This window comes from Schistocerca americana, chromosome 3 (assembly GCF_021461395.2).
Source record: "Schistocerca americana isolate TAMUIC-IGC-003095 chromosome 3, iqSchAmer2.1, whole genome shotgun sequence".
NCBI lineage: Eukaryota > Metazoa > Arthropoda > Insecta > Orthoptera > Acrididae > Schistocerca > Schistocerca americana.
The window spans coordinates 761,483,439-761,508,307 of NC_060121.1; the positions used below are offsets into that span (position 1 = coordinate 761,483,439).

The 24,869-nt window shown below is 43.3% G+C and overlaps 1 protein-coding gene across 1 annotated transcript in view; it reads left to right on the plus strand.

Annotated features, from left to right (window-relative positions):
- LOC124607252 (protein yellow-like) overlaps window positions 1-24,869 on the plus strand; it is a 71,589-nt gene that overhangs the window by 4,917 nt on the left and 41,803 nt on the right. Inside the window, exons 2-3 of the mRNA XM_047139526.1 lie at window positions 11,429-11,799; window positions 19,480-19,679. Coding sequence (XP_046995482.1) covers window positions 11,457-11,799; window positions 19,480-19,679 — 543 coding nt within the window. The 5' untranslated portion in view covers window positions 11,429-11,456. The remainder of the gene's footprint in view (window positions 1-11,428; window positions 11,800-19,479; window positions 19,680-24,869) is intronic.

The window sequence follows — 24,869 nt, forward strand, 5'->3', positions numbered from 1 at the left end:
GTCGACCATAAAACATGAGGAATGAGATGCACTCTTCTTTCCCTACGGAAGGAATTTATGTTGTAAAACAAGTAGTTTATAGTGTAAGACAAAAAGGGGTTTATCAGTGCATTGGGCAGCGAGAGCGCAATAGAGCGGTGCGTTCCAGAACGGCGTAAAGGTGCGGCTGCTATCACGCGGCTGGCCGCTACTGCGGTCGCATTGCATCTGACTTTCGCGTCAGACACCTAACGAGTGGATCTCACGAATCATCTACTGCTTGCGGCTGATAGCAGTACGTGAGATAAAAAGTTTTCCGATATTCGTGCAGTAAAAGGGTTCGTATATAAATGAAGCAAAGCTACATCAGCTCTTGAGTTTCCTGAGAGACTTCCTGCTTTTCCTTTAACAACTTAAAAACCACTTCTTTCAGATTTCCGCGTTTTCTTCACTACATAATACTTCTCATTCGATTCTGAAACAATTAACAGACATGTAAAATATACTGTTTAGTATCTTATAGTTTCACATTATAGCATGATGATGAAGTGTCTATTTTATCGATTTGTTTATAGTTATAGTTTTGATTTCCAGTTACCCTATCGCATAAAATTTGTGCTGTTTGCAGTGTGGTCGCTGGCTACTTTACTTTTGGTTAATTTTATGTGATACACCGCTGTTTACGAAATATAGATAAAATATCGAATTTTCTTGACGCTGTAACGAAAGCCATATCACACTACAGTATGGAGAAAATAGGAGTTGAATAACTTAATCTGAATGTCCTGGCGCCGAGCGCCCTGCATGAACACGCCGTGTGCAAGCAGTCTGCAGCTCAGTCGTGAGAAGTTGGTGGGTGTGGATGCACATGTCTCAAAATGAGTGAACGCGATTTCTTTTGAACGCGATTTCTTGTTGTACATACTGCTGCGAGAAAGTGATGAAGAAGAAGATATTCTAGTGCAGCATTTAATAATGGAAAAGCTGAAACACATTCAATCTTTAGGATGAGGCTTGATTGCCATTGTTGCTAGTTGAAGCAAGATTTTCTGGTGATAAAAATGTTTCATTATTAATTTCTGGGGATGTTAAACATGCTGTTTGTTCGATAGAATATTCTAGACAAAAAGTTCATCCTCAGTGACATCAATTTGGTCTCTTTCATAAAGTCTGTTCTTAGTATTTTCACGGATCTAGCTGTATATTTGAAAAATGAATCGCCATCATCATCAGTTATCCAAAGTTTTCATAATCTTTTGTCATTCGATTCACGTAGCATAAAAAAATTCTGAAGTTTTCCATTAATTCCTGCCTTTTACTAGATGAAACTGAATCGACATTTGTATCGATATTCTTCACTGCAGTCATTGTATCATCTTCATCTTCCTTGGCTCTGACGTAAGAATGTTGAATGTTTAATATACTCTACTGTCTATTAAAATTGCTACATCAAGAGGAAATGCAGATGATAAACGGGTATTCATTGGACAATTATATTATACTAAAACTGACATGTGATTACATTTTCACGCAATGTGGGTGCATAGAGCCTGAGAAATGAGTACCCAGAACAACCACCTCTAGCCGTAATAACGGCTTGAATGGCGTGTACAGTTACAGCTGCCCATGCAGCTTCAGCACGATACCACAGTTCATCAAGACTAGTGACTGGAGTATTGTGACGAGACAGTTGCTCGGCCACCATTGACCAGACGCTTTCAGTTGGTGAGAGATCTGGAGAATGTGCTGGCCAGGGCAGCAGTGGAACATTTTCTGTATCCAGAAAGGCCCGTACAGGACCTGCAACATGCGGTCGTGCATTATCCTGCTGAAATGTAGGGTTTCGCAGGAATCGAATGAAGGGTAGAGCCACGGGTCGTAACTCATCTGAAATGTAACGTCCACTGTTCAAAGTGCCTTCAATGCGAACAAGAGGTGACCGAGCCGTGTAACCAATGCCACCCCATACCATCACGCCAGGTGATACGCCAGTATGGCGATGACGAATACACGCTTCCAATATGCGTTCACCGGGATGTCGCCAAACACAGATGCGACCGTCATGATGCTGTAAACAGAACCTGGTTTTTATCCGAAAAAATGACGTTTTGCCATTCGTGCACCCAGGTTCGTCGTTGAGTACACCATCGCAGGCGCTCCTGTCTGTGATGCAGCGTCAATGGTAACCGCAGCCATGGTCTCCGAGCTGATAGTCCATGCTGCTGCAAACGTCGTCGAACTGTTCGTGCAGATGGTTGTTGTCTTGCAAACGTCCCCATCTGTTGACTCAGGGATCGAGACGTGGCTGCACGATTCGTTACAGCCATGCGGATAAGATGCCTGTCTGCTCGACTGCTAGGGATACGAGGCCTTTGGGATGCAGCACGGCGTTCCGTATTACCCTGCTGAACCCACCGATTCTATATTCTGCTAACAGTCATTGGATCTCGACCAACGCCAGCAGCAATGTCGCGATACGATTAACCGCAATCGCGATAGGCTACAATCCGTCCTTTATCAAAGTTGGAAACGTGATGCTACGCATTCCTCCTCCTTACACGAGGCATCACAACAACGTTTCACCAGGCAACGCCGGTCAACTGCTGTTTGTGTATGAGAAATCTGTTATAAGCTTTCCTCATGTCAGCACGTTATAGGTGTCGCCACCGGCGTCAATCTTGTGTGAATGCTCTGAAAAGCTAATAATTTTCATATCACAGCATCGTCTTCCTGTCTTTTAAATTTCGCGTCTGTAGCACGTAATATTCGTGTTGTAGCAATTCTAATGACCAGTAGTGTACTTGTGAGAAGTAAAACGAAACTGAAAGCTTATGTCCTAAAAAAAGTGAAGTATTATTTCATGATTAAGAGTGAAAGTTAATGGCACAGACAGCGGTGTACCATGACGCTCTCTCTTATGCTCTACCCATCCAACAATTGTAAACATATCGACCAGTCGCCATTTCTTACATTGATTTGAAGACCCAGTTACTTGTTCTCTTCTTCTGTCCTTTTTTATACGTATCTTTGGTATTCCAATATTTTCTCTTCTAATTACCACCTGCAATGTGTCAGAATTAATTAGGTTCATGGCAACATGATAGCCGTTTACATCATTAACGTTTGCTTTCAGAATACAGCACAGCTACATAATCATAATAGAACACAGCTGTCACTTCCTAGAAAGAAATTAGGGTCTGTGTTTTCTTGCAGCCACCCTCATCAAAATATTTTAAGAAGAAATATGAGATCTTTGAACGTAAATAAAGTTTCCCAAATATGTGTTTGAGCTATCGATCGAAACGTGCGGTTTTTTCTCCTGCCCACAGTGGCTCCCTGTTCTATGGTTACAATCATTTCTTTCTCCACTGTGCTGCTTGCTGTAGTCGATGCTAACTACAAGTTCATGTTCAGTAATGTTGGCTCCTGTGAAAATAAAGGTGACAGGGGAATTTTTGACAAGAGTGTGTTGGGGTAACATTTAGGATGTTGCAGTACTTTTCCATCTCCATCCGCCCCATTCTGACGCCGCAAAGTCCGTCCTAATCTTGAGCTACAGTTTCAGCACTTACAAGCAATCACAGTAACTCATCGTAGCCAGCTTATGGTTTTTAAACAAACCAGTTACCAAAAAGGATTACAAAACGGATAGTCTGTGACAGAATGCTCGATCTGCCATTATACAAGCCGATCGCTTTGTACGTTCAGCTGTCGGTCCCGACTTGCACAACACACTACATGGACTTTACTTACCTCTAAAGTCACAGTTTACGACCAAAATCCGAAATTACAAGTGTTCGTCTTTCTCACATGTTTCACATTCACTTTGCGGCTCTCCAAGATCAAGTTTGTCTCATTATTACGTAAAATTGTTACACCTACTCAGAGCTCCTTATACAAGCGTCCTTACATGATGATAGCTGAGCTTCGAATTTCCTTAGACTTTTGAAAGCAAATCCCTTAGCCCACAAAATACACTCGAACGACCCGTCCTATGACTGTTACAAGTCATAGCCTATCCGATATCAATGTTAAACCCGTGCTGTCCCGTGTCTTCCATTTGCCCAACTCAATAGCTTTTCTGAACAGTTTATTGAATAAACAAATTTAAAAAATACAGTTATCAAACTGACTTCCTTAAAAACAGAATTATCATGAGAGGTTTCTTGTTTTCCAGTCCTATAAACTGCCCCTAGTTGCACATTACTATATTTCTCTTATAGTAAAGTTCGCTCCCACAACCACTATCATATATACAGTTAACAGATGTACCAGTATCTATCTGTTATATTTCTTTACATTCACAGTATCATTCACACTAACAGAACTTATTAAACCATCAAAAATTCATAGAAAGTAGGAATAGTCACATATAATACAATTTTCTTTCCAAAATATACTGGTTTAATTACTTATGATTTAAGTGTCCGTAAGATGCTGTCATCTTTCGGCCTCAGCCGTATCTACTTGCAGCTAGCAATTGGATGGGATCGCACATCTGTTACGTTGGAGCTATGACTTATGTTTGAAGCTTTATGCTCCCCACTTTCTGTCCTAGGCACGATATGAGGCGCTACGCCTCAGTACCCATTAGAACAGGGCTTCACAACATACGTGCTCATGGAGCAAGCTGTGAGCAGCAAGGCGCGAGCACGGAGCAGCGCGAGCACGCTACCCCCACTACCGGACCAGAGCAGAGAGTGGGGAGAGTCACGCGGGGCACACAACAGCTGCCGCCAGTCAATGTGAATCTGCGGCCACCTGTAGGGATATCACTCACAAATTATTACTGCGACAAATGAAACAAATAAAGGAGAATGTACACGTGCCACAAAATTTTATTAGCTTCGTGTATGCCTCTACATTCGTATTAATTTGTGATCTGTTACACAATAAAAGATGTCACTGAAGTGCGGGATTCTCGGTTATCTTGTACTTTTTGCTCTTTACAATTGCGTCTATGTTCGGAGTAATTGATCATGTGCATTGTAGGCGCAGCGTGCAGTTTAATTTTCGATCAGACAATGCGTTTCTCAGGCGCGTCTTGTTACATTTCATTGCAGAGAACGGTTGTTCACAAACATACGTGGAACCGAACATTGATATTATTGTAGCCTCCAATTTGAGCAAACGAGGAAATCTATCCTGAGGAAAGTGTCTGTAGAATTCCAAAATGTTTTTCTTGTTCTGAAATTTGTCTCTGTATTCTCTGTCACACTGGAGGTCAATGATTTCTAGTTGCAGCTCAGGACGAATCTCTTCAATATTCGCTGAATATGGAGAGGAGAACAGATCAAAATCACTGTCTAGTGCCGTCAGATCTTGAAAGCGTTGATCAAATTCTTCCTTAAGGGCAACTAAACTATGTGAATAACGTTCACAGTCTTTGTGAACATCTTGCAGGGATGATAATTTAGAAAAATGAGCTAGATTTCCTGTTTCCAGTTGACTCACCCAATTTCATTTTAAAAGCTCGTGTTCGATCTATGAAATGAGTAAGTAGCAGATCTTTACCTTGTAGTGAAATGTTCAAAGCGTTCAGATGGCTAGTTAAATCTGCTAAGAACGCGAGATCACATTTCCATGAAGGCTCTTTGAATTCAGGAACACACATGTTATTTATTTCCATGAGCATATTTATCCCATCTAACAGGCAAAAAATCGATTTAATAATTCGCCACGACTAAGCCAGCGGACCTCGCTGTAATAAGGCAGGCTACAATACAGGCTTTCATGCTCAAGAAAGCTTTTAAATTGCCTGTGTTGTAGCCCATGCTTCCTTATATAATTGGTTGTACGAACAACAACACTCATCACATTTTTTAGAGTGATACTCTTTGCACATAAGTTTTCCTGGTAGATTACAAAGTGGACGCCCCTTATTTCCTTCGACACGGTCAGTTTTTGCATTTTCTCCTTCAACAGCGCAACGATACCTGACTTTTTCCCTGTCATCGCTGGTGCACCGTCTGTAGACACTGAAACTAAAGAATTCCACGACAATCCTATATTTTCAACACTTTCTTCAACACTACTTAAAATATCACCTCCGGTTGTAGTGTTCTTCATGGCTACTACATCGAGGAGCTCCTCCCTCACCTGAAAATCTCTTATAAACACCTCTAATAAATATGGCAAGCTGCGCTGTTCCGGTGATAACAACCCTTTCGTCCAGAGCTAGAGAATACGCCATTAAATCTTTACAGATATTTGCGAGCTGGCTCTGGAAGTCGTCTGCCATGTCCTGTATGCGACGCATAATGGTCATGTTAGATAATGGCACAATCTGAAACTGTTCAACTTGAGATGGACTCAAATGTTCCGCTGCAACTACCTAACATACTTTTATTAAATCGCCATAGTGAAGGGACGCAGGGATTTTGCTAAAAGCAAAACTATTTTGTAACTCACTCTGAGAGCTGCCTCAGTTGATTTTTCTTCGTCGTCCAGATCTTCTTCGGATAGCTTTCTTTTAAGTATAATAACTTCCTGTGCACGATCTGGTTCATCACATTTTCCACTTCCGTAGTCTTTCGCGTGGTACGACATATGATGTAGCTGCAAATTAAATTTCCTAAAAGAATTCAACCTTTCGTGACATACTAAACATTTTGCAACACCATCTTTTTCTGTAAACAGGTACAATTCCTCCCAATGGGGGCTGAGCTGCGAAAGCATGGTTGGGGCTACACAACGGCGACTTGACATGATTCTTAACCAGTGAAGTGACTGTTAGAGCTGATAGTAGTACTTTAAACGTTACACAGTCGGCGAAAATTCAATAGGCACGCTGCGGCCCTATTCAAACGTGCGCGCGCATTTCCCCTCCCTCCCCTCCCTCCCTACTCTGCGACCTTGCACCTGCAAGCCCTGCATTAGAATATATATATATATATATATATATATATATAAAGTGAAAGACGGCGTGGGAAGGAAACTGGAGAATATATATATATTCTCCAGTTTCCTTCCCATGCCGTCTTTCACATTCTGATATTCATACACAACATTGGGTACATCAGAAATACATGGAAACTTGGGAACGATTTCCACCAATGTGGATTAAAGACATCAGCTGACAGTGGCAAAACAATACCTTATATTTAAATAAAAATCCACACATATTTTATGGCACACACAGAAAACAGATAATCGCCTGCAGAGAAACCTAGTAAGAACTTAAAAGGGTTTCAGAGAGAGGAGCAATGGCGAGATAGGTTCACCTTTTGTGGAAGATCCACTCGCATGTTAGTGCGACTCTCGATGAACACGACCGAGAAAGAGGCTGATAGAACGGAAAACTGTTCTCTGGACAACGTTCCTTTTCGGTTTGACAGTTTCATCTATTAAATTCATCCGGTAGTGACTTTCACATAACTAATGAGGAGGTATTGAATAGAATTGGGGAGAAGAGGAGCTTGTGGTACAACTTGACTAGAAGAAGGGATCGGTTGGTAGGACATGTTCTGAGACATCGAGGGATCACCAATGTAGTGTTAGAGGGCAGGGTGGAGGGTAAAAATCGTAGAGGGAGACCAAGAGATGAATACAGTAAGCAGATTCAGAAGGATGTAGGCTGCAGTAGGTACTGGGAGATGAAGAAGCTTGCACAGGATAGCGTAGCGTGGAGAGCTGCATCAAACCAGTCTCACGACTGAAGGCCATAACAACAACAACAACAACAACAACTACAACAACAACAGTGACTTTCCGACAACCTGACTCTGGCCAACAACTCAAGCTGGCATGTTCTGAAAGAACTGTCCCCGCAGGGCAAGGACAAGCATATCCAACAGCTGTCACGTTGTGGGTCACAGAGAGAAACAACCAGCTGGTGTGTCCTGGGCGCTGTGCTCCTGGCTCCAGACTGTCGACGAAGTCAGTATTCATCCACCTAATGGCCGAAATCGGCGCATCTTTCCTTGCACCAACGCTTGCAAATCAGCAATCCTGGACTCCTTTTCTTGGCATGTTACTACTAATTTCACTGTTTTAGTTCTTCCATTTTAATAGGAGGTGAGCTAACAGCGACTATCTTCGTTTTCCTTCTTTCATTAGCTGGTGCCTCGTCCCGCGGTTTCGCAGGGTCGGCACGGTTAGGAACGGATTTGGCAAGGTTAGTTGTAAGGGGTGACCAGATGCCCTTCCTGTCGCCACCCCCTACCGTCCAGGACGGAACTAGTGTACCCCAGCTGTCTGCGTCTAGTGTAATCCATGGAGAGTGCGAACGTGTTCAGATGTCTGCGAGTCGAGTAATTGAGGCGGAACGTGGGGACCAGCCCAGTATTCACCTAGTGGGATGTGGAAAACCGCCTAAAAACCACATCCAGGCTGGCCGGCACACCGGCCGCCGTCGGTAATCTACCGGGCGGATTTGATCCGGGGCCGGCGCGCCTACCCAAGTCCACGAAGCAGCGCATTAGCGCTGTCGGCTAACCTGGCGGGTGTAACAGCGACTATCAAACATCTGGAAATGAAATGCTGCAACTTTCCCTGAACAAATGAATACGATGCACCACTACTTTTCTGATATTAGGGTGGTGTATAGGTTCATAGCGTTTTTATTTTGCATGTTGGTTTTACGATTGCTAAAGGTATATTTATCGATTGTCGTTTTCTTTATCTGTAGCTCACTGTTGCTATTTGAGTTCACATATTGTCACTTCCTCATTTGGGGACAGCAAATGGAGCTGTGGACGCTACAAAATCGAGTGCCAAGTGGAGAAACAGGAACATTTCCAATTTTGGTAAACATTTTTGGAATACAGTGATCAATAGATTATTATATTTTGACTAAAGCTCAGTCTTGATCACACCATTTATGTTTCAATGACATAGGTAACCGGTTTCGGTTATTTTTACATAACCATCATCAGACCTGTGGATTAATTTTAGGAAATACTAGAAACCAATCTTTAAATAAAATGAAAGTGTCTAATGACGTCAAAATTTAACAAGATAAAATAAAATTAATTATACCCATGGCTCCCTTAGGATGGTAGGCAGAGCTCTCCTCAGCTGCTAAGAAGTCAACTGATGGTTATGAGTGCTGAGCACAAGCTTAAATATGCAGAGGCTCCGCCTACTTCCTGTCACACTACTTCACAACTGCCAATCAGCTTTCATAATATGACGCCATCGTCAAAGTATAAAAGTAGGAAATACACTAATAACATAAAATTGATTCATTTAAAATGTCTGATTAACATATAGTTGGTATGCGTACAGCTTATTTATATTTTAGATAAGAACAGTAAACTATGATGTGTAATAGTTGTGCCCTCTATGGGCAATCTTAATACTATTACAGTGTCAGTTACATCAAAGATGTGGAAGTCCTTGGAGTTGTGGTATATATCGATTATACCGAGTCGCCTACATCACAATTGCATCTTTGTTGGATGTTACAGAATCGTCTTACTTTAACTGTAGTTTTCATAGCAATATTCTTTATAGCAGTACGGAAGCTATAAAAACTACAGTTAAAGTAAGACGATTCTGCAACATCGAACAAAGATGCAGTTGTGATTTAGGCGTCTCGGTATAATCGATATATACCACAACTCCAAGGACTTTCACATCTTTGATGTAACTGACACTGTAATAGTATTAAGATTGCCTATAGAGGGCACAACTATTACACATCATAGTTCACTGTTCTTATCTAAAATATAAATAAGCTGTACACATACCAACTATCTGTTAATCAGACATTTTAAATGAATCAATTTTATGTTATTAGTGTATTCCCTACTTTTATACTTTGACGATGGCGTCATATTATGAACGCTGATTGGCAGTTGTGAAGTAGTGTGACAGGAAGTAGGCGGAGCCTCTGCATATTTAAGCTCGTGCTCAGCACTCATAACCATCAGTTGACTTCGTAGCAGCTGAGGAGAGCTCCGCCTACCATCCTAAGGGAGCCATGGGTATAATTAATTTTTATTTTATCTTGTTAAATTTTGACGTCGTTAGACACTTTCATTTTATTTAAAGATTGGTTTCTAGTATTTCCTAAAATTAATCCACAGGTCTGATGATGGTTATGTAAAAATAACCGAAACCGGTTACCTATGTCTTTGAAACATAAATGGTGTGATCAAGACTGAACTTTAGTCTAAATATAGGAACATTTTCGTCGTGTTCTTCTCTTTTTCAATAGACAGGTGACAGCAGCGGAGGTAGCCAGAAACATTTTCACCGTGTATGGGGATAATGCCATGGAACAGAGCACAGCAAGTAAATGGTTTTCTTGTTTTAAGGAGAATCTTTTCCATCTTAGTGACTCTCCGTGTTCAGGAAGACGATCTGGGTTTGATGAAGTTCGTTAAAATGCATTAATCTAAAATGATGCACCTCATTGTATTCGATAACAGGCAAATGTTATGATCCGCGATCATTCCACCATTTTGCAACATTTGCATACAATTTATTTAACCGTATCGCTAAGGCCCCCCGTGGGGCAGACCGTTCGCCGGGTGCCGGTCTTTCAATTTGACGCCACTTCGGCGACCTGCAGTCGATGAGGATGATAGGGTGATTATGAGGAAGCACAACACCCAGTCCCTGGGCGGAGAAAATTCCCCGACCCAGCTGGGAATCGAGCACGGACCCAGGGAACTGACAATCCGTCACCTTGACCATTCAGCTACCGGGGACGGACTTTTGCATACAGTGGGGAAGCGTCAAAAGTCTGGTGTATAGGTACAGGATTCTCTCATCCAAAATGACAAAAATCAGTTGCTGGCAATATACGCATCTCTGCTTGTTCGTCATCAATTGACTCGTGTACAACAGCGATCATTCTTATCCTGTATCGTTACTGGTGACAAACAAGGAAAATAAAGAAATGGCTGAGCCCAAACAAAACAGCAACTCCCAGTACAAAGACCTGTGCGCATCCACAAAAGATAATGTTTTGCAACTGGCAGAACAGTGACAGTGTGGTGTACCACGAATTGCTTCCCCGAGGTTTAAGCATCACTGCTGACATTTATTGTCGACAACTGAGACGTTTTGCGGACGCTATCCAAGGAGAACGACAAAGAAGACTGCGTGAAGTGATGCCCTCAGATTTTCGCCTTTTCAATTCTCTGTTCAACAACCGGAAATGAACTTCCTTTCCCGGTAAAAAAAGCTCTCAGAAAATTGGTCGACGAGCTCTTCCCCTCAAAACCACTTTATTCCTACAGTCGTGGAACAGGAAGTTTATCCCAGTATTCGCAGGCTGTTGCAAATAGTACAGGAGAATGCATTATTGACGATCAAAGTGTGAGTTAAGTGTTTATTAAAAGAGTGTTTATTACAGTTATCGATAAACGCTACGAACCAGTGAACTAACCTAATAATATATTCGATATCAGTAATGAACTCCAAGAAAATGCAGTATCAGTTTTCGACCCACAGTAAGCCTTAAGTGACTGCAAGTTGCTGTCTGTGTCACCCACAGGGACGCGAACATCCATCAGCAGCACACAATGACTCGCCACACTTGTACCGTGGTGCTCGTGTTGGTGGTGTTGCTGGTGTCGGCTTGCGACGCCCATCGGTTTCGACCACGTGGTCCGAGATGGGGCACTCCGCATAGGGTGCCGATGACGAGCAGCGGGATGCTGAAACAGGGTGGCCACGTCCACAGAGAACCGGCGGGGGCTGCTCGATGCGTGGCACAGAGTGGCAGTCACCACACTCCAGCCCTGATGACCTCCAAGGCGGCCAATCTCGTCAGGTTCCAATTTGGAGGCGACCAGTCGACGGAGCAGAACCTGCTAGCCCGTGGTCGCTACGTTCCCGGGTCCGCCATTCCGTTTGACGTAACAGGTCAGTCTCCAGCAGCTCCCTTGTCATCAAGTACTATTCGCGTAACTCAAAGACGCTGCTGGACCAGTACCACCCTTTCCAGCGCTCTGCAGAGCAGTCAGAATTTGCTCCTGCCCCGAACAGTCCGCACACTGTGAGTGTCAGCGCTCACCACCACCAGAAGACGCATCCGCCATACATTCACAGGTCGGCAGGGTAGCAGTGGGCTTACGAGATGAACTTGGCCTTGAGTACCAGGTTACAGTTGATGCAGTTGTGATTTTATCTTCAGGCCACCGACTGAAGTGGCGCAGTGCTTAGCACACTGGACTTGCATTCGGGAGGACGACGATTCAAATCAGCGTCCGGCTATCCTGATTTAGATTTCCCGTAATTTTCATAGATCGCTTCAGGCAAATGCTGGGATGGTTCCTTTGAAAGGGCACAACCGATAACCTTCCCCGTATTACCCTAATCCGAGTTTATGCTCCACCTCTAATGACCTCTTAGTCGATGGGTCGTTAAACACCGATCGCCTCTTCAAGGCAATCCATCCTCCTCCCCTCCATTTCCTCCCCCTGCCACTCCCAATTCCATGCTATCCTTTTGGTCAATAACGTTACGTGAAAATGTAATCACACGCAGTTATTCTCGACCAATCGCACGTAAGTGTTATTAAGTGCAGTTGCTCTTTGCCCATAGCCCCAGTGTCCCGCAGCTATCGTGCAGTTTGCTGTCGACTAGCTGTAATGATTCAAGGTCTCTTCCCTGTAGTGAGAGGACCATAATTAATTTGGCCAATTGTATAGCACCAAAACCAGTAGTTGGTAGGCTAGGCCATAAAATTTCAAATTGGCAGGGTGGGCCATAAAATTAGCAGGAAATTGGTAGGAAAGCCAAATTTACAGGAAACTGGTAGTATAAGACGTAATATTGGCAGAACATTGGTAGGATAGGCTGTAAAATTGGCAGAATAGGCCATAAAACTGGTTCCAAGGATAGGCCACAAAATTGGCAGAAAATTGGTAGGACAGCCTATAAAATTTGCAAGAAAAGATGAAATAGATGGTAAAACTGAGCAGTCAGGCCCCGCAGCTATTAGCCAACGGCGCATGATGGCGTTGGCATTTACACGTAACGCTGTTGGCTAAATGCTAAGTGGGTGAGGGGGAGAGGGGAAGAGAGTACTAAGGGCGGGAAGGGTTAAGAGGGAATTGAAGGGGTAACCTTGGAAGGTAAGAATTGCATCAAATGTAAACTGATACGTAAGGTGAATCCCATCTCATGTGCCCACGGTACCCTTTCCAGTTGTCTCGTCCAGTGCGTCATGCGGCGCACCATTTGGCTAAAATTCTATAAGGTAAAGCAGAGTTGCAAATAAATGACAGCATTTGCGTTTTAAATCATAATAAAATGGCCCACGTTCGCCTTGAACTGATGATGACTGAAACCTCTTTATTGTATAGCATTAGTAATTTTCACAACTAAACTCAGTACATCATACGGTTAATGAACGCAGATTTTGCTTTCGAGTTAATCAATGTATGGGAGTTTCAAACACACAAACAGTCCGTATTCTGTGTGTAACACGCCCTATCAAGACGTTGGTTGCTCCACTCATAGTTCGAGCGCCATCTGTTGCCTCTAAAGATGATAATCCCAAGGAAGACCAATCTTCTCTGTAACTGCGTCAGTAATGTCAAACTTAATTCAACTATACAAAATATTGGTCTCCATCAGCTAATAGCATATTGGTCGTCTTAAAGTGCTATAGATGACGAAAACTAGTACCAGGCGACCATGCGACCTCCATTGCTGATGTAGGTCATGGCTGAGAAGTTGAGCGAATGTGTCAGTTCGCAAACTACTTGTCAACGACATTTTGTTTTAAAGGCAACGGGAATTGCTGCCGTAAGTGAATGCAGTTTCCGAGGACACACAGCGAAGGGAGCAGCTCGAAGTGAACGCATGGAGTCGGGTACCTCGCAAAAGCCATTTCTCACGCAGCACGTAGGGCTGCAAGTTCTCGACGGTCCGAACAACACAAAAAATGGGCAGTAGGTAACTGGAGACAGGTGATATGGTCTGACGAAGCGCTATTTGCCCCTATTTAAATGATGAAAGTGGTCGAGTGCGCCGATGGTCACATGAGGCCATGCACGGTAGGTTCCAATTGGTCCCGAGCTTCTTAGATAACGTTGATACTGTCTGGAGTGTATAGTTTGGGCTGAAGGTGGTTCTGTCATGTTTTCTGAGTGTATTTCGTGTCATGACTTGGGTTCATCCGTTCAGGTGACTGTGTCCATAGACCTAGTGGTTTTTTCAACACACTTGCTGGCCAGCTTCGTCTTTCATTCTACATTTGCCACTCATAACACAGTGCAAAATGTCTGGCACTATCTGGAACAGCAGGTGGAGCGTAGGAGTCAATATCCCCACGATTTAGTATCTCCACAACAGCTAATTGTCAGTGAGTAGATTCAGCTGGATATGTCATACCTAAAAAAACTGTGGATTCTCGGCGACGCCGTTATCAAGACCAGTGTTGTTGTGCTTATCCTGCCTGGAATGAGGTATAATATCTCCTCCCTGTCCTAATAAGAACTGCTAGCTATGCTGTGTCTGGTAAGTCCATCGGCTCATCCAAGCACAAAGGAAACTGCAAAATATTGAATACCCTGTTCCAACACTCACTTTTTTTTCTTTTCTAATCTTTTACTTCATTTATTTACTTATTTTTGACTAGTTGGATGTGGTCCTCCACGAATTCCTCTCCTGTGCATCGTCAGATGCTCGAAGTGGCTTTGGCATGTTGTTCACAACGCGGTCGAGATGTTGTGACTCGAGGCTGTTCCACTCTCCGATGCGCCCCCCCCCCCCCCCCCCCCTGAGGGCGACCATGTGACGACGGCTACCATAACAAAGCACGGTGGGTTCCAACTGGTCCCGAGCTTCTGACATAACGGTGGTACTGCCATTCCGTGGAATCTTACCTCCTGGAGGAAGATGTGCCGAAGTTGGACGCCACGTGCAGGTTCATTATTTTCGTGAATGATGAAACCAGCAGTGAGATGTTGACCGCCGGGCTGGACAGTAATCCGGATGATGCTGTTCCAGTACAGAAGAGCCATCCAGTTACCTTTAATAGTGATGAGAACCGTCAGACATCTGCACACGATAGTGCAGCGATGAATCGTATGACTTTTTTCGTGTCTGAGAGAAGCATTAGTATCTGGCCCCTTCCCCACTCTTCTTCTATGATCATCAGGCATCAGACAAGCACTGCTTTCATGTGTCAAGAAACATCACTGGCAAATATTCTACTCCCGTTGTTCCATTATCAACAGTCTTCATGTGCCACAGTGAAAGGGGCTTTCACTCTTTTTCTTAATAGACACTTAGTTGCTGCTGAGTTGATAGTGTAGGGACTTTTGTGTAAAGGCTTCCTGAATTCCTGTTCCGATCTGTTCTGGATGATCTATGATCTATAATTTACAATACGTACAGGGTGAAAATGATTTAAACTAGCAAACGCTGGGAGGTTGCACGGAACACTAAACCAAACTTTTTCTCTATTTTCATAATTACCTGTGAGCATTTTTCATCCGGTGAACGGCCTAATTGCTCTCAGCACTCAGTTCCTTCTTGAGCAACTGTTAATCCACTTGGCTTCTGCAGAACCTGGAACCGGATGATTAACACTTCCGTTCTCTGTGCTATTTACAGATGAAGCAATGTTCTGATCAACGTCCACAGTTCCCATATTTTGAGTGAGGTTAACTCACATTCCACGTTTACTCGCGTTCCTCTCTGTATCGGTTCTACATGAAAATGTGTGCAGATACTGTTGGTGAGTATTGAATTGGGACGTAACTCCTACTTAAGCCATTAAACGGCTGGAATTATTACAGTTTCTTCGTCAGAGAATTGCCAGAGTTGCGGGATGTTGTGCTACTCGCTACACGACAGCGCATCTGGTTCCAGCATGACGGAGGCCAGCACATCTCAGTCGTCCTGGGCCTCTTGAACTGACAGTTTCTAGAAAATCGGAATGACAGTGGTTTTTCTGTGCTCGAACCCGTGATTTGACCCCTATGGGCCATCTTCTGTGGCGAGACATGTGCACCCTTGTTTACAAAACGCCTGTTCAATCACAAGAGAATCTTGCGGGCCTGATAGCAGCAGTAGCAATAGGAATTAAGGACTTACCTGCAGCCTTTGACGGTATTAGCCAGCCTTGTGACCGAGCGGTTATAGGCACTTCAGTCTGGATCCGCACTGCTGCTACGGTCGCAGGTTCGAATCCTGCCTCGGGCATGTATGTATGTGATGTCCTAAGGTTACTTAGGTTTAAGTAGTTCTAAGTCTAGGGGACTGATGAGCTCAGATGTTAAGTCCCATAGTGCTTAGAACCACTTGAACCATTTTATTTTTACTGTGTTGGACGGAACATTAACCATCTGTGTAACCTCTGTTCACAAATCAATGGAGGTGTTTTGGAACCTCTGCTGAAGCTGATGCAATTACGTTGCGTGAACATTCTTATTTATTGGTAATAAGGAATTAAAATTTGTTTGCGTTACTTTGTCACCACAGGAAAACACTCTAGAATAAGGGCTTTCAGATCCCATGCAACCTCCCAAAGCTTGTTAGCTTAGTTAAATTCCTCCCAGAGTTTACCTGTACATACAAGTGGCTCGCTTGTGAAACGGCGATATATCAGGTCTCCAAGTTCTACGGTGAAACGTTTTACTAATAATATCTTTGGAACTGTGAGTCCAACTGTCACAACTCTAACGTTTTAGCAAATAAAATGTCATAAAAGTCATATAAGCGACAACGTAATAAACCACAGCGGCGTTTATTAGTATCAAAGACCGTATAACCATGTTATCTTGAATGAACGCAGACACATATGCGAGGTCATATAACTCAAGTCTACTTTAAATCAATGTGTGAATCAATGTTAAGAACCCAAAACTGTGGCTCATAGTATTTGTGTATTTCATCTTGTTTTATAAATAAATTTCATTGCTAAAATACGAAGCTTACTGATGAGACAATAATTTAAAAAAAGGTCTTGATCATTTTAATATAATGAAGAATTTTAATGACATGAAAGTCACTTTAATAAAATTTGAGATTCAGATGAGGAACTTAAATGATTTGATGTGCTGATGGAATTCGGACTTGATTTCAGCTGAGATGGAAGTTTAAATGCAAGATTCTGAAAGGAGGTTTGAACCCTTTAACATAAGTTATTCAACCCAACGTTAATTTCTTCTGCCCTGAGTTAGTGAACCTTATGTTAGAAGACTGAGCTGTTGGCAATAGAGTGAAGTTATCAATTGCAAAAGAAGAAATGTTTATTTCACACATACGGGGTGAGTCACTGGCACTGCAGATATTGCGAAATGGAAAGTGTTATTGATGTCCGGTTTTCATAGAATGGATTGGTAACCAGGGGCCCAAATGACCCAATAAACAGATTGTAATGATATTTACAAAGTATATTTTTTGTGCGAACATACGCTGTTGGAATGGAACAATGCCTAACGACATTAACTAATTAAAAGTAGGGCAAATTAGTGTCAGTGGTGTTTGTTGCAGGATTGTAGTGCAAGTCGTTTGCGACATGTCGTATTTTGAAAAGTTCCCACACCGACAATTGTACAATACTCGTGGTAGCACACATTAAAGAACAATAGAGGTGCATACAATAGTTATATGGATTCTGACGAGTAAAGAGAGAACTGACCATCACAGGTAGTGTTCTAAATTACCACCGTCAGCGGCAAAACCCCTTTACAGTCTTTTATGGGACGGCTGCTGCACACGTGCTAGCATTTCAGCGGAGATGTCAGAGCAGGCTGCAGTAGCACGTCGTTGCATATCATCAGGTGTAGTTAGTATGTCCTTTCCCCACAGAAAAAAGTTACAGGCTTCATATCCGAGGCCGGCCAAGGTACAGGTCCTATTCGTCTAGTCCAACGATATGGAAACAATTCGTGAAGACCTTATGTAGCACTTTCTGTGCTGTGGACTGGACAGCTGTCATGTTGGTATCACAGATCCTTTCTAATCTGCATAAGAACGTGTTCTATCATCCGTGGAAGATGACCTGTTAAGAGGCAACGATACTTTCGTGCCTTCATTGTTCCGTCAATGAAAAACGGGTCTATGAGCTGATGGTTAATTATCTCACTCAACACATTTACATTGCATGGATGGTTATGCGCCACCAGACGAAGCCAACGGGGATAGTCAACAGACTAACAGTCCATGTTTCGGCGGTTTACCTGGTCATGATTGGTAAATGTTGGTTCATCACTAAACAAAACACGTTGTATATCCTGCGTATCCTGTTATAATGCCTATGTACAAAAGGTAACACCATCCTCGCAATCATTTCCTTGTAGCTCTTCATGGAGTCGGGTGAGACATGGATAGAACCTATGTCGATGGAGAATGCGTAGGTTACTTCTCAGACTCATGCCCTTTCTTCGAGTGATTGCTATCTGGAGTATCCTGTCCTAATGCCATTTGTACTGGAGTTAACACGATTCTTATAATTGTCTCCATGCAGATCTTGACAGGAAGAGATATGACAGGGATGGAACTTACGTCGATGGAGAATACGTAGAATACTTCCCTATCTCATGCCACTTCCTCGAGCGATTGGCCTGGAGCTAACGTAAGGTTCAACTGCAACAGCAGCTAGAACATTAATTTCCCCCTCTTCTTTCCTCACTTGTTTCCCTCTGTTACGCTTTATAGGTGTCACACTACCACTTCCACATAACTGGCTGAAGAGGTGATAATAACTGCCGAGATCGTTGACCTTATTGGGATATTTTGCCGCATACACTGTGCAAGAACGAACTGGATTTTTCCTACATTCCCCCTACACCACGAGCATGCCGACTTCTTCTGCAACGGTGAATTGCATCGTACACTGACGAGCTACTGCTTGGACAGTCACACACTGAATAGCAACTCGCAATTCACTCAAGGAACACACATAACATCATACCTAGCAACTATGCAGGTTTAATGCCACAAACAAGTGTCAGTGTCGAAACTTTTCAAAATACGATATCTCTGAAACGACTCGCACTAGTATTCTGCAACAAACGCAACTGACATTCTGATTTATCTTACTTTTATTTTGTTAATGTCAATAGACATTGTTACATTTAAAAAAGTGTACATTTGCTAAAAAAATAGACTTTCTATGTTCTATTACAATCTTTTTATTGGCTGACAATACGAGACCCTGACCATCTAGCCATTTTGTGAAAAGTGGACACTAGTAGGACATTAAATCTTCGTAATTTTTGCGGTGCAAGTTTTAGGTGATTTTCTCTCTCTCTCTCTCTCTCTTTCTCTCTCTCTGTCTTGCTGTACTCATGTACTCATCAAAGTCTATCTGTCTCCCAAAAGCGAATTATGCTCTCTCTCTCTCTCTCTCTCTCTCTCTCTCTCTCTCTCTCTCTCAAACGAGTTATGAACATAAAATTCCAAAAATTAGTAAATTGGATTTCAGAATAAATAAAGACGTGGGTCTTTTTAGGGTCCTTTTCAACAAATCGGACTCACCTCTAGCTAAATCCTGGTTACGTCCTTGCTTCGTCTCCAAGTAATACAATGCCAGCGTGTGCTGTGAGCCGGCAGGACGAACAGCTTCCTGTTCTTCCGCAGCGGACGCCCTGAGCCGCGGCCGGCTGTTCGTGTCCACGCCCTCCGCCAGGCTCGGCATACCCGCTTCGCTGAGCACAGTGCCCTCTGGCGGCGCCACCGACGCCCCTCTGACGCCCTACCCCAGCCTGGAGCTGCACCGCACCACGGAGGACTCCATCACCGACTGCAGCACACAGCTGGTGTCCATCACGGCTACCGCGGTGGGTTCCCAATGTCATAAGGTTTTACAGGCATGTCCTCAGAACGTTATGAGGCTTCGTGGTGTACCAATATTTATGCATTTGGTCTTGCGAAACCTAAAACTCTATTACAGACATCTTCAATATTAATTGCATGTGATATAGGAGCAATTCCTGTAGAATAATTCATAAATGCGGACAAATCTTCTGTTAAAATGTAAAATTGAAAGAACCTTGATCCGTCTGTATTTTCAATGTTATTTATTTATGCGACCAGTTTCGGCGTTTCTCTTCGCCATCCCCAGACATCTATGTAAAGACAACAATAATAATGACAGCGTACACTAACGAATTACGTTTATGGTTTATTACATTATCTCCACAGTTTGTCGCACTAAAATGTGTTTATTAAGAAAGTGTCAACTTATGAATCTGTGATCGATATTTCGTTTTGGCTTAAAATTAAATTTGTGGTTTTATTAGCGCACTACTGTTTGGAAAAAGTGAAACACCAAGGCCGAGAGATGTGATCGCGATTAAATTTATTCCATCGATTAGGGTCATGACACTACAGAAGTAATTAGCGTTACAGACTCATAAATGCACTAGGACTGTGGAAATTAAGTACGGAGTACCGGCACTATGGTCGATGTGGCCCGAGTGGTTCTAGGCGCTTCAGTATGGAACCGCGTGACCTCTACGCTGGCAGGTTCGAATCCTGCCTCGGGCATGGATGTGTGTTATGTCCTTACGTTAGTTAGGTTTAAGTAGTTCTAAGTTCTAGGGGACTGATGACCTCCGATGTTAAGTCCCATAGTGCTCAGAGCCATTTGAACCATTCGAACCTGCACCATTTACAGCCATCAGTGCCGCTAGAAACTAAGAGCGCCTGAATAAGCTGCTTGGGAACGGTGTGACACGCGGTCTGTAGGTGCATCCACAAACCATCGACTGTGGCTGCAGGAAGACCTGAACGAACAAATTGTCAACTGTCCATATTCCAGACATGTTCGACGAGCAGCGTTACTGGAAACAGTGATACCTTTCGTTATTCGAAGAAGTCTTGCTCATTCTTCGTCACATACGGCCTGGCGTTGTCCTGCTGAAATATGGCATGTGGAACGACTCGCAGGAGGTGCAGTGCCTCGGGCTGTAAGGCCTTCCTGCTGTAGCGATAGCTGTTCAGATTGCCCTCAAGATGCAAGAGGCGAGATCGAGTAATACAGTCAATGATGCCCCAAACCATCATACCCGGCGTTTGTCCGCTATACCGCTCAGAAATACAGACCGTCCGACTGCGTTCACGACGGCGCCGTCGAAGGCCTATGAAGCCATCACTGTAGAACAAATGGGAAGCTGACACAGTGGCTTGCGTGCCACCAGTCCAGCCCACAGAAGAGTGTGTCGAACCGTCGACACCCGTCCACACCCGTTGCAGTTCTCCAACGCCGCGGGTGTTCTGTCTGTTTCGGCCAAGAGTACATGGTGGCGTTCATCGCGCGATTTGATCGCAGTTTGTTACCTAGTACCCTGTCCGCGCTGTGTACGGCCCTCTTCTCTCCACTGGTTCCATTCACGTCTCACTGCTTAAGCAGCAAGCCCTATGTTTCACGGAACGACAGACCCGCTTCCCGCAGGCGAAACATTCTGCCCCGTTTCACATCCACACATGCCGATATTCCACCCTGTGCTGTCTATGAGGCTTGGTGGCATTTCGTTACACTTCGTGTGACGGCTGCTCACCGACCGAGCGTTGTGTAACATAGCTCTGTCCGGTCGCACAAAAAGGGCGCTTTTGGGCGTACGTGTATGGCATTTCTCCGCCATTTAAATTGCTTATATTGGTTTCACTGTTCTATGCATCCTCTTATCGTGGCGTTTTGAGACCAATGCTTCTGAATGTTTCACCATTCACAAACAATAGTGTACATGGTGCGTGATGATACAGGCAAATAACGTGGGGCTGACCTCCGATAAATTATATTAAATTTTACTATTATATGATAACATATAAATGCTGTACTCATCAATGTACAACTGTCTTTGTTTTCCTTCAATTTATTCACGGCCTTTGACAGTAACATGACATACTATTTTTTTGCGTATAAGGACAACACTCAGCACTTAATAACCATTCGAAATTACATAAACATTGTAACAATTAAAAAGTCAGGAATGGTGAAGCCTTTCAGAAAATCACGAAGCTGTACAAAACTACTTTACTTGCAACTAACGGTTTCACGTCAGTATAGGTGCATCTTCAGGCTTATAACAGTTACATTTCCATACTGTGCATGGACAACTGCGGAGTCCAAGCTTTGGATAAGAGTCAAACCACATTGGTAGACCGTAATAATAAAACTGAGCACACCAAAAAATGTTTGTGAAAATGTACAAAGTATTGCTGTAGAATGCGGAAGGCCGGATAATACCTCATATAATGTTTTATAATATCCGGTAGACACCAACTGTATAAACCGTATCAATAAAACGTAAAATGCCGTCTATCGTGCTCACTTCGCCATCTATTGCTAACAGGCCGACGTAGTGTAAGAAGCCCGTGGAGGCTGTGGTTTGGCTTGTAACGTGGACTACTTTCCGAAAGCTGGAATTTCGATATTGTTGATCTACAGTATGGAAATGTAGCTATTACAAACCGGTAGTTGGGAATAGAGCACCTTCATGCGGCTTTGCCGATTTTGGAAACACTTCATCAGCTCTACTTTTTAATTGTTAAAGTTTTATCACAATTTGAATGTGTATTGAGTGTTTAGTTTTGTTTTTGTTATTCATAAGGTCTCTGAGATGTTTTTGCCTCCCGAGAATGTTGTCTGTCATAGCTATCTACGAATGATATGTAATTCAGACCTCCAATCATTATGTTCACTTTACGATGATACGGCGCAAATATACAGGGTGAGTTACCTAACGTTACCGCTGGATATATTTCGTAAACCACATCAAATACTGACGAATCGATTCCACAGACCGAACGTGAGGAGAGGGGCTAGTGTAATTGTTTAATACAAACCATGCAAAAATGCACGGAAGTATTTTTTTTAACACAAATCTACGTTTTTTTAAATGGAACCCCGTTAGTTTTGTTAGCACACCTGAACATATAAACAAATACGTAATCAGTGTCGTTTGTTGCATTGTAAAATGTTAATTACATCCGGAGATATTGTAACCTAAAGTTGACGCTTGAGTACCACTCCTCCGCTGTTCGATCGTGTGTATCGGAGAGCACCGAATTACGTAGGGATCCAAAGGGAACGGTGATGGACCTTAGGTACAGAAGAGACTGGAACAGCACATTCCGTTCACATGCTAACACCTTTTTATTGGTCTTTTTCACTGACGCACATGTACATTACCATGAGGGGTGAGGTACACGTACACACGTGGTTTCCGTTTTCAATTACGGAGTGGAATAGAGTGTGTTCCGACATGTCAGGTCAATAGATGTTCAATGTGGTGCCCATCATTTGCTGCACACAACTGCAATCTCTGGCGTAATGAATGTCGCAGACGCCGCAGTACATCTGGTGTAATGTCGCCGCAGGCTGCCACAATACGTTGTTTCATATCCTCTGGGGTTGTAGGCACATCACGGTACACATTCTCCTTTAACGTACCCCACAGAAAGAAGTCCAGAGGTGTATGATCAGGAGAACAGGCTGGCCAATTTATGCGTCCTCCACGTCCTATGAAACGCCCGTCGAACATCCTGTCAAGGGTCAGCCTAGTGTTAATTGCGGAATGTGCAGTTGCACCATCATGTTGATACCACATACGTCGACGCGTTTCCAGTGGGACATTTTCGAGCAACGGTGGCAGATCATTCTGTAGAAACGCGATGTATGTTGCAGTGCTCTTCGATACACACGATCGAACAGCGGAGGAGTGGTACTCAAGCGTCAACTTTAGGTTACAATATCTCCGATTGTAATTAACATTTTACAATGCAACAAACGGCACTGATTACGTATATGTTTATATGTTCAGATGTGCTAACAAAACTAACGGGGTTCCATTTAAAAAAACGTAGGTTTGTGTTAAAAACATACTTCCGTGCATTTTTGTAGGGTTTGTATTAAACAATTACACTAGCCCCTCTCCTCACGTTCGGTCTGTGGAATCGGTTCGTCAGTATTTGATGTGGTATACGAAATATATCCAGCGGTAACGTTAGGTGACTCACCCTGTATATATAAATTGTTCGAGCACCTCGAGCACCTGCTCTAAGTGAACAATGCCCTAGCTACATAAAAATCTGTAAAAGACTTTCCGTAAGCGGACTAACAGCTATTGATGGCTTTCTTCCCAGTACGTCTTATCATGAAACTACAATGGATGTGTCGCTATCCGAGCGGATTCGCCCACAGGTCCCTAGAGCGGAAGTCCCGCGCGCTACCACTGAGCGGGCGGGCCGCTTTGAATACATTGCGGTCTCTGGCGGGTAAAACATTCGTTGTGATGCGTTGTCCAGAGCATCCGGCCACAGAGCAATCTCATGACCGCTCGGAGAGCGTGGCGCCAAGTTCCCATAGTTTAAAATGGTGCATTGTCGACCTACACAACGTTAGTAATTTTGGTTCCTACTGGCATCAGCTATCCAGGGTTAAAGTTTCGTGACACAATTTTTCTATGGCCTGTATATTTTGGCATTTTGGAAATTTGTGGTAAGTTCCTATGGGACCAAACTGCTGAGATCATCGGTCCCTACGCTTACACAGTCCTTAATCTTACTTAAACTAACTTACGCTAAGGACAACGCACATCCATGCCCGAGGGAGGGCTCGAACCTCCGACGGGAGAGATCCGCGCAAACCGTGGCAAGGTGCGTAAGTCTACGCGGCCACTCCGCGCGGCCCCTGTACATTGTTCCATAGTTTATACTCATACACTGTACTCTCAACTTATTCTTTAATTTATCAAATTATTTTTTGATGCCACACGATGTACAGTTTGTTTACCGTTAAATGTTTATTACATATTACCACTGTATTAATTTATTTTTTAAATTTTGCACCACCGCTTTTATTATGCAGTTACACTACTATAGTTATCTTTACATAAGCTCCTGAAGATAGCGTAGTAACCAACCGAAACTGGTTATATAAATAAATTACATTCAAAATGCAAACGGCTGAAGATGTTCTTAATATTACATTTTATACTCAACAGCCGAGGTCCCTGAACCATGTT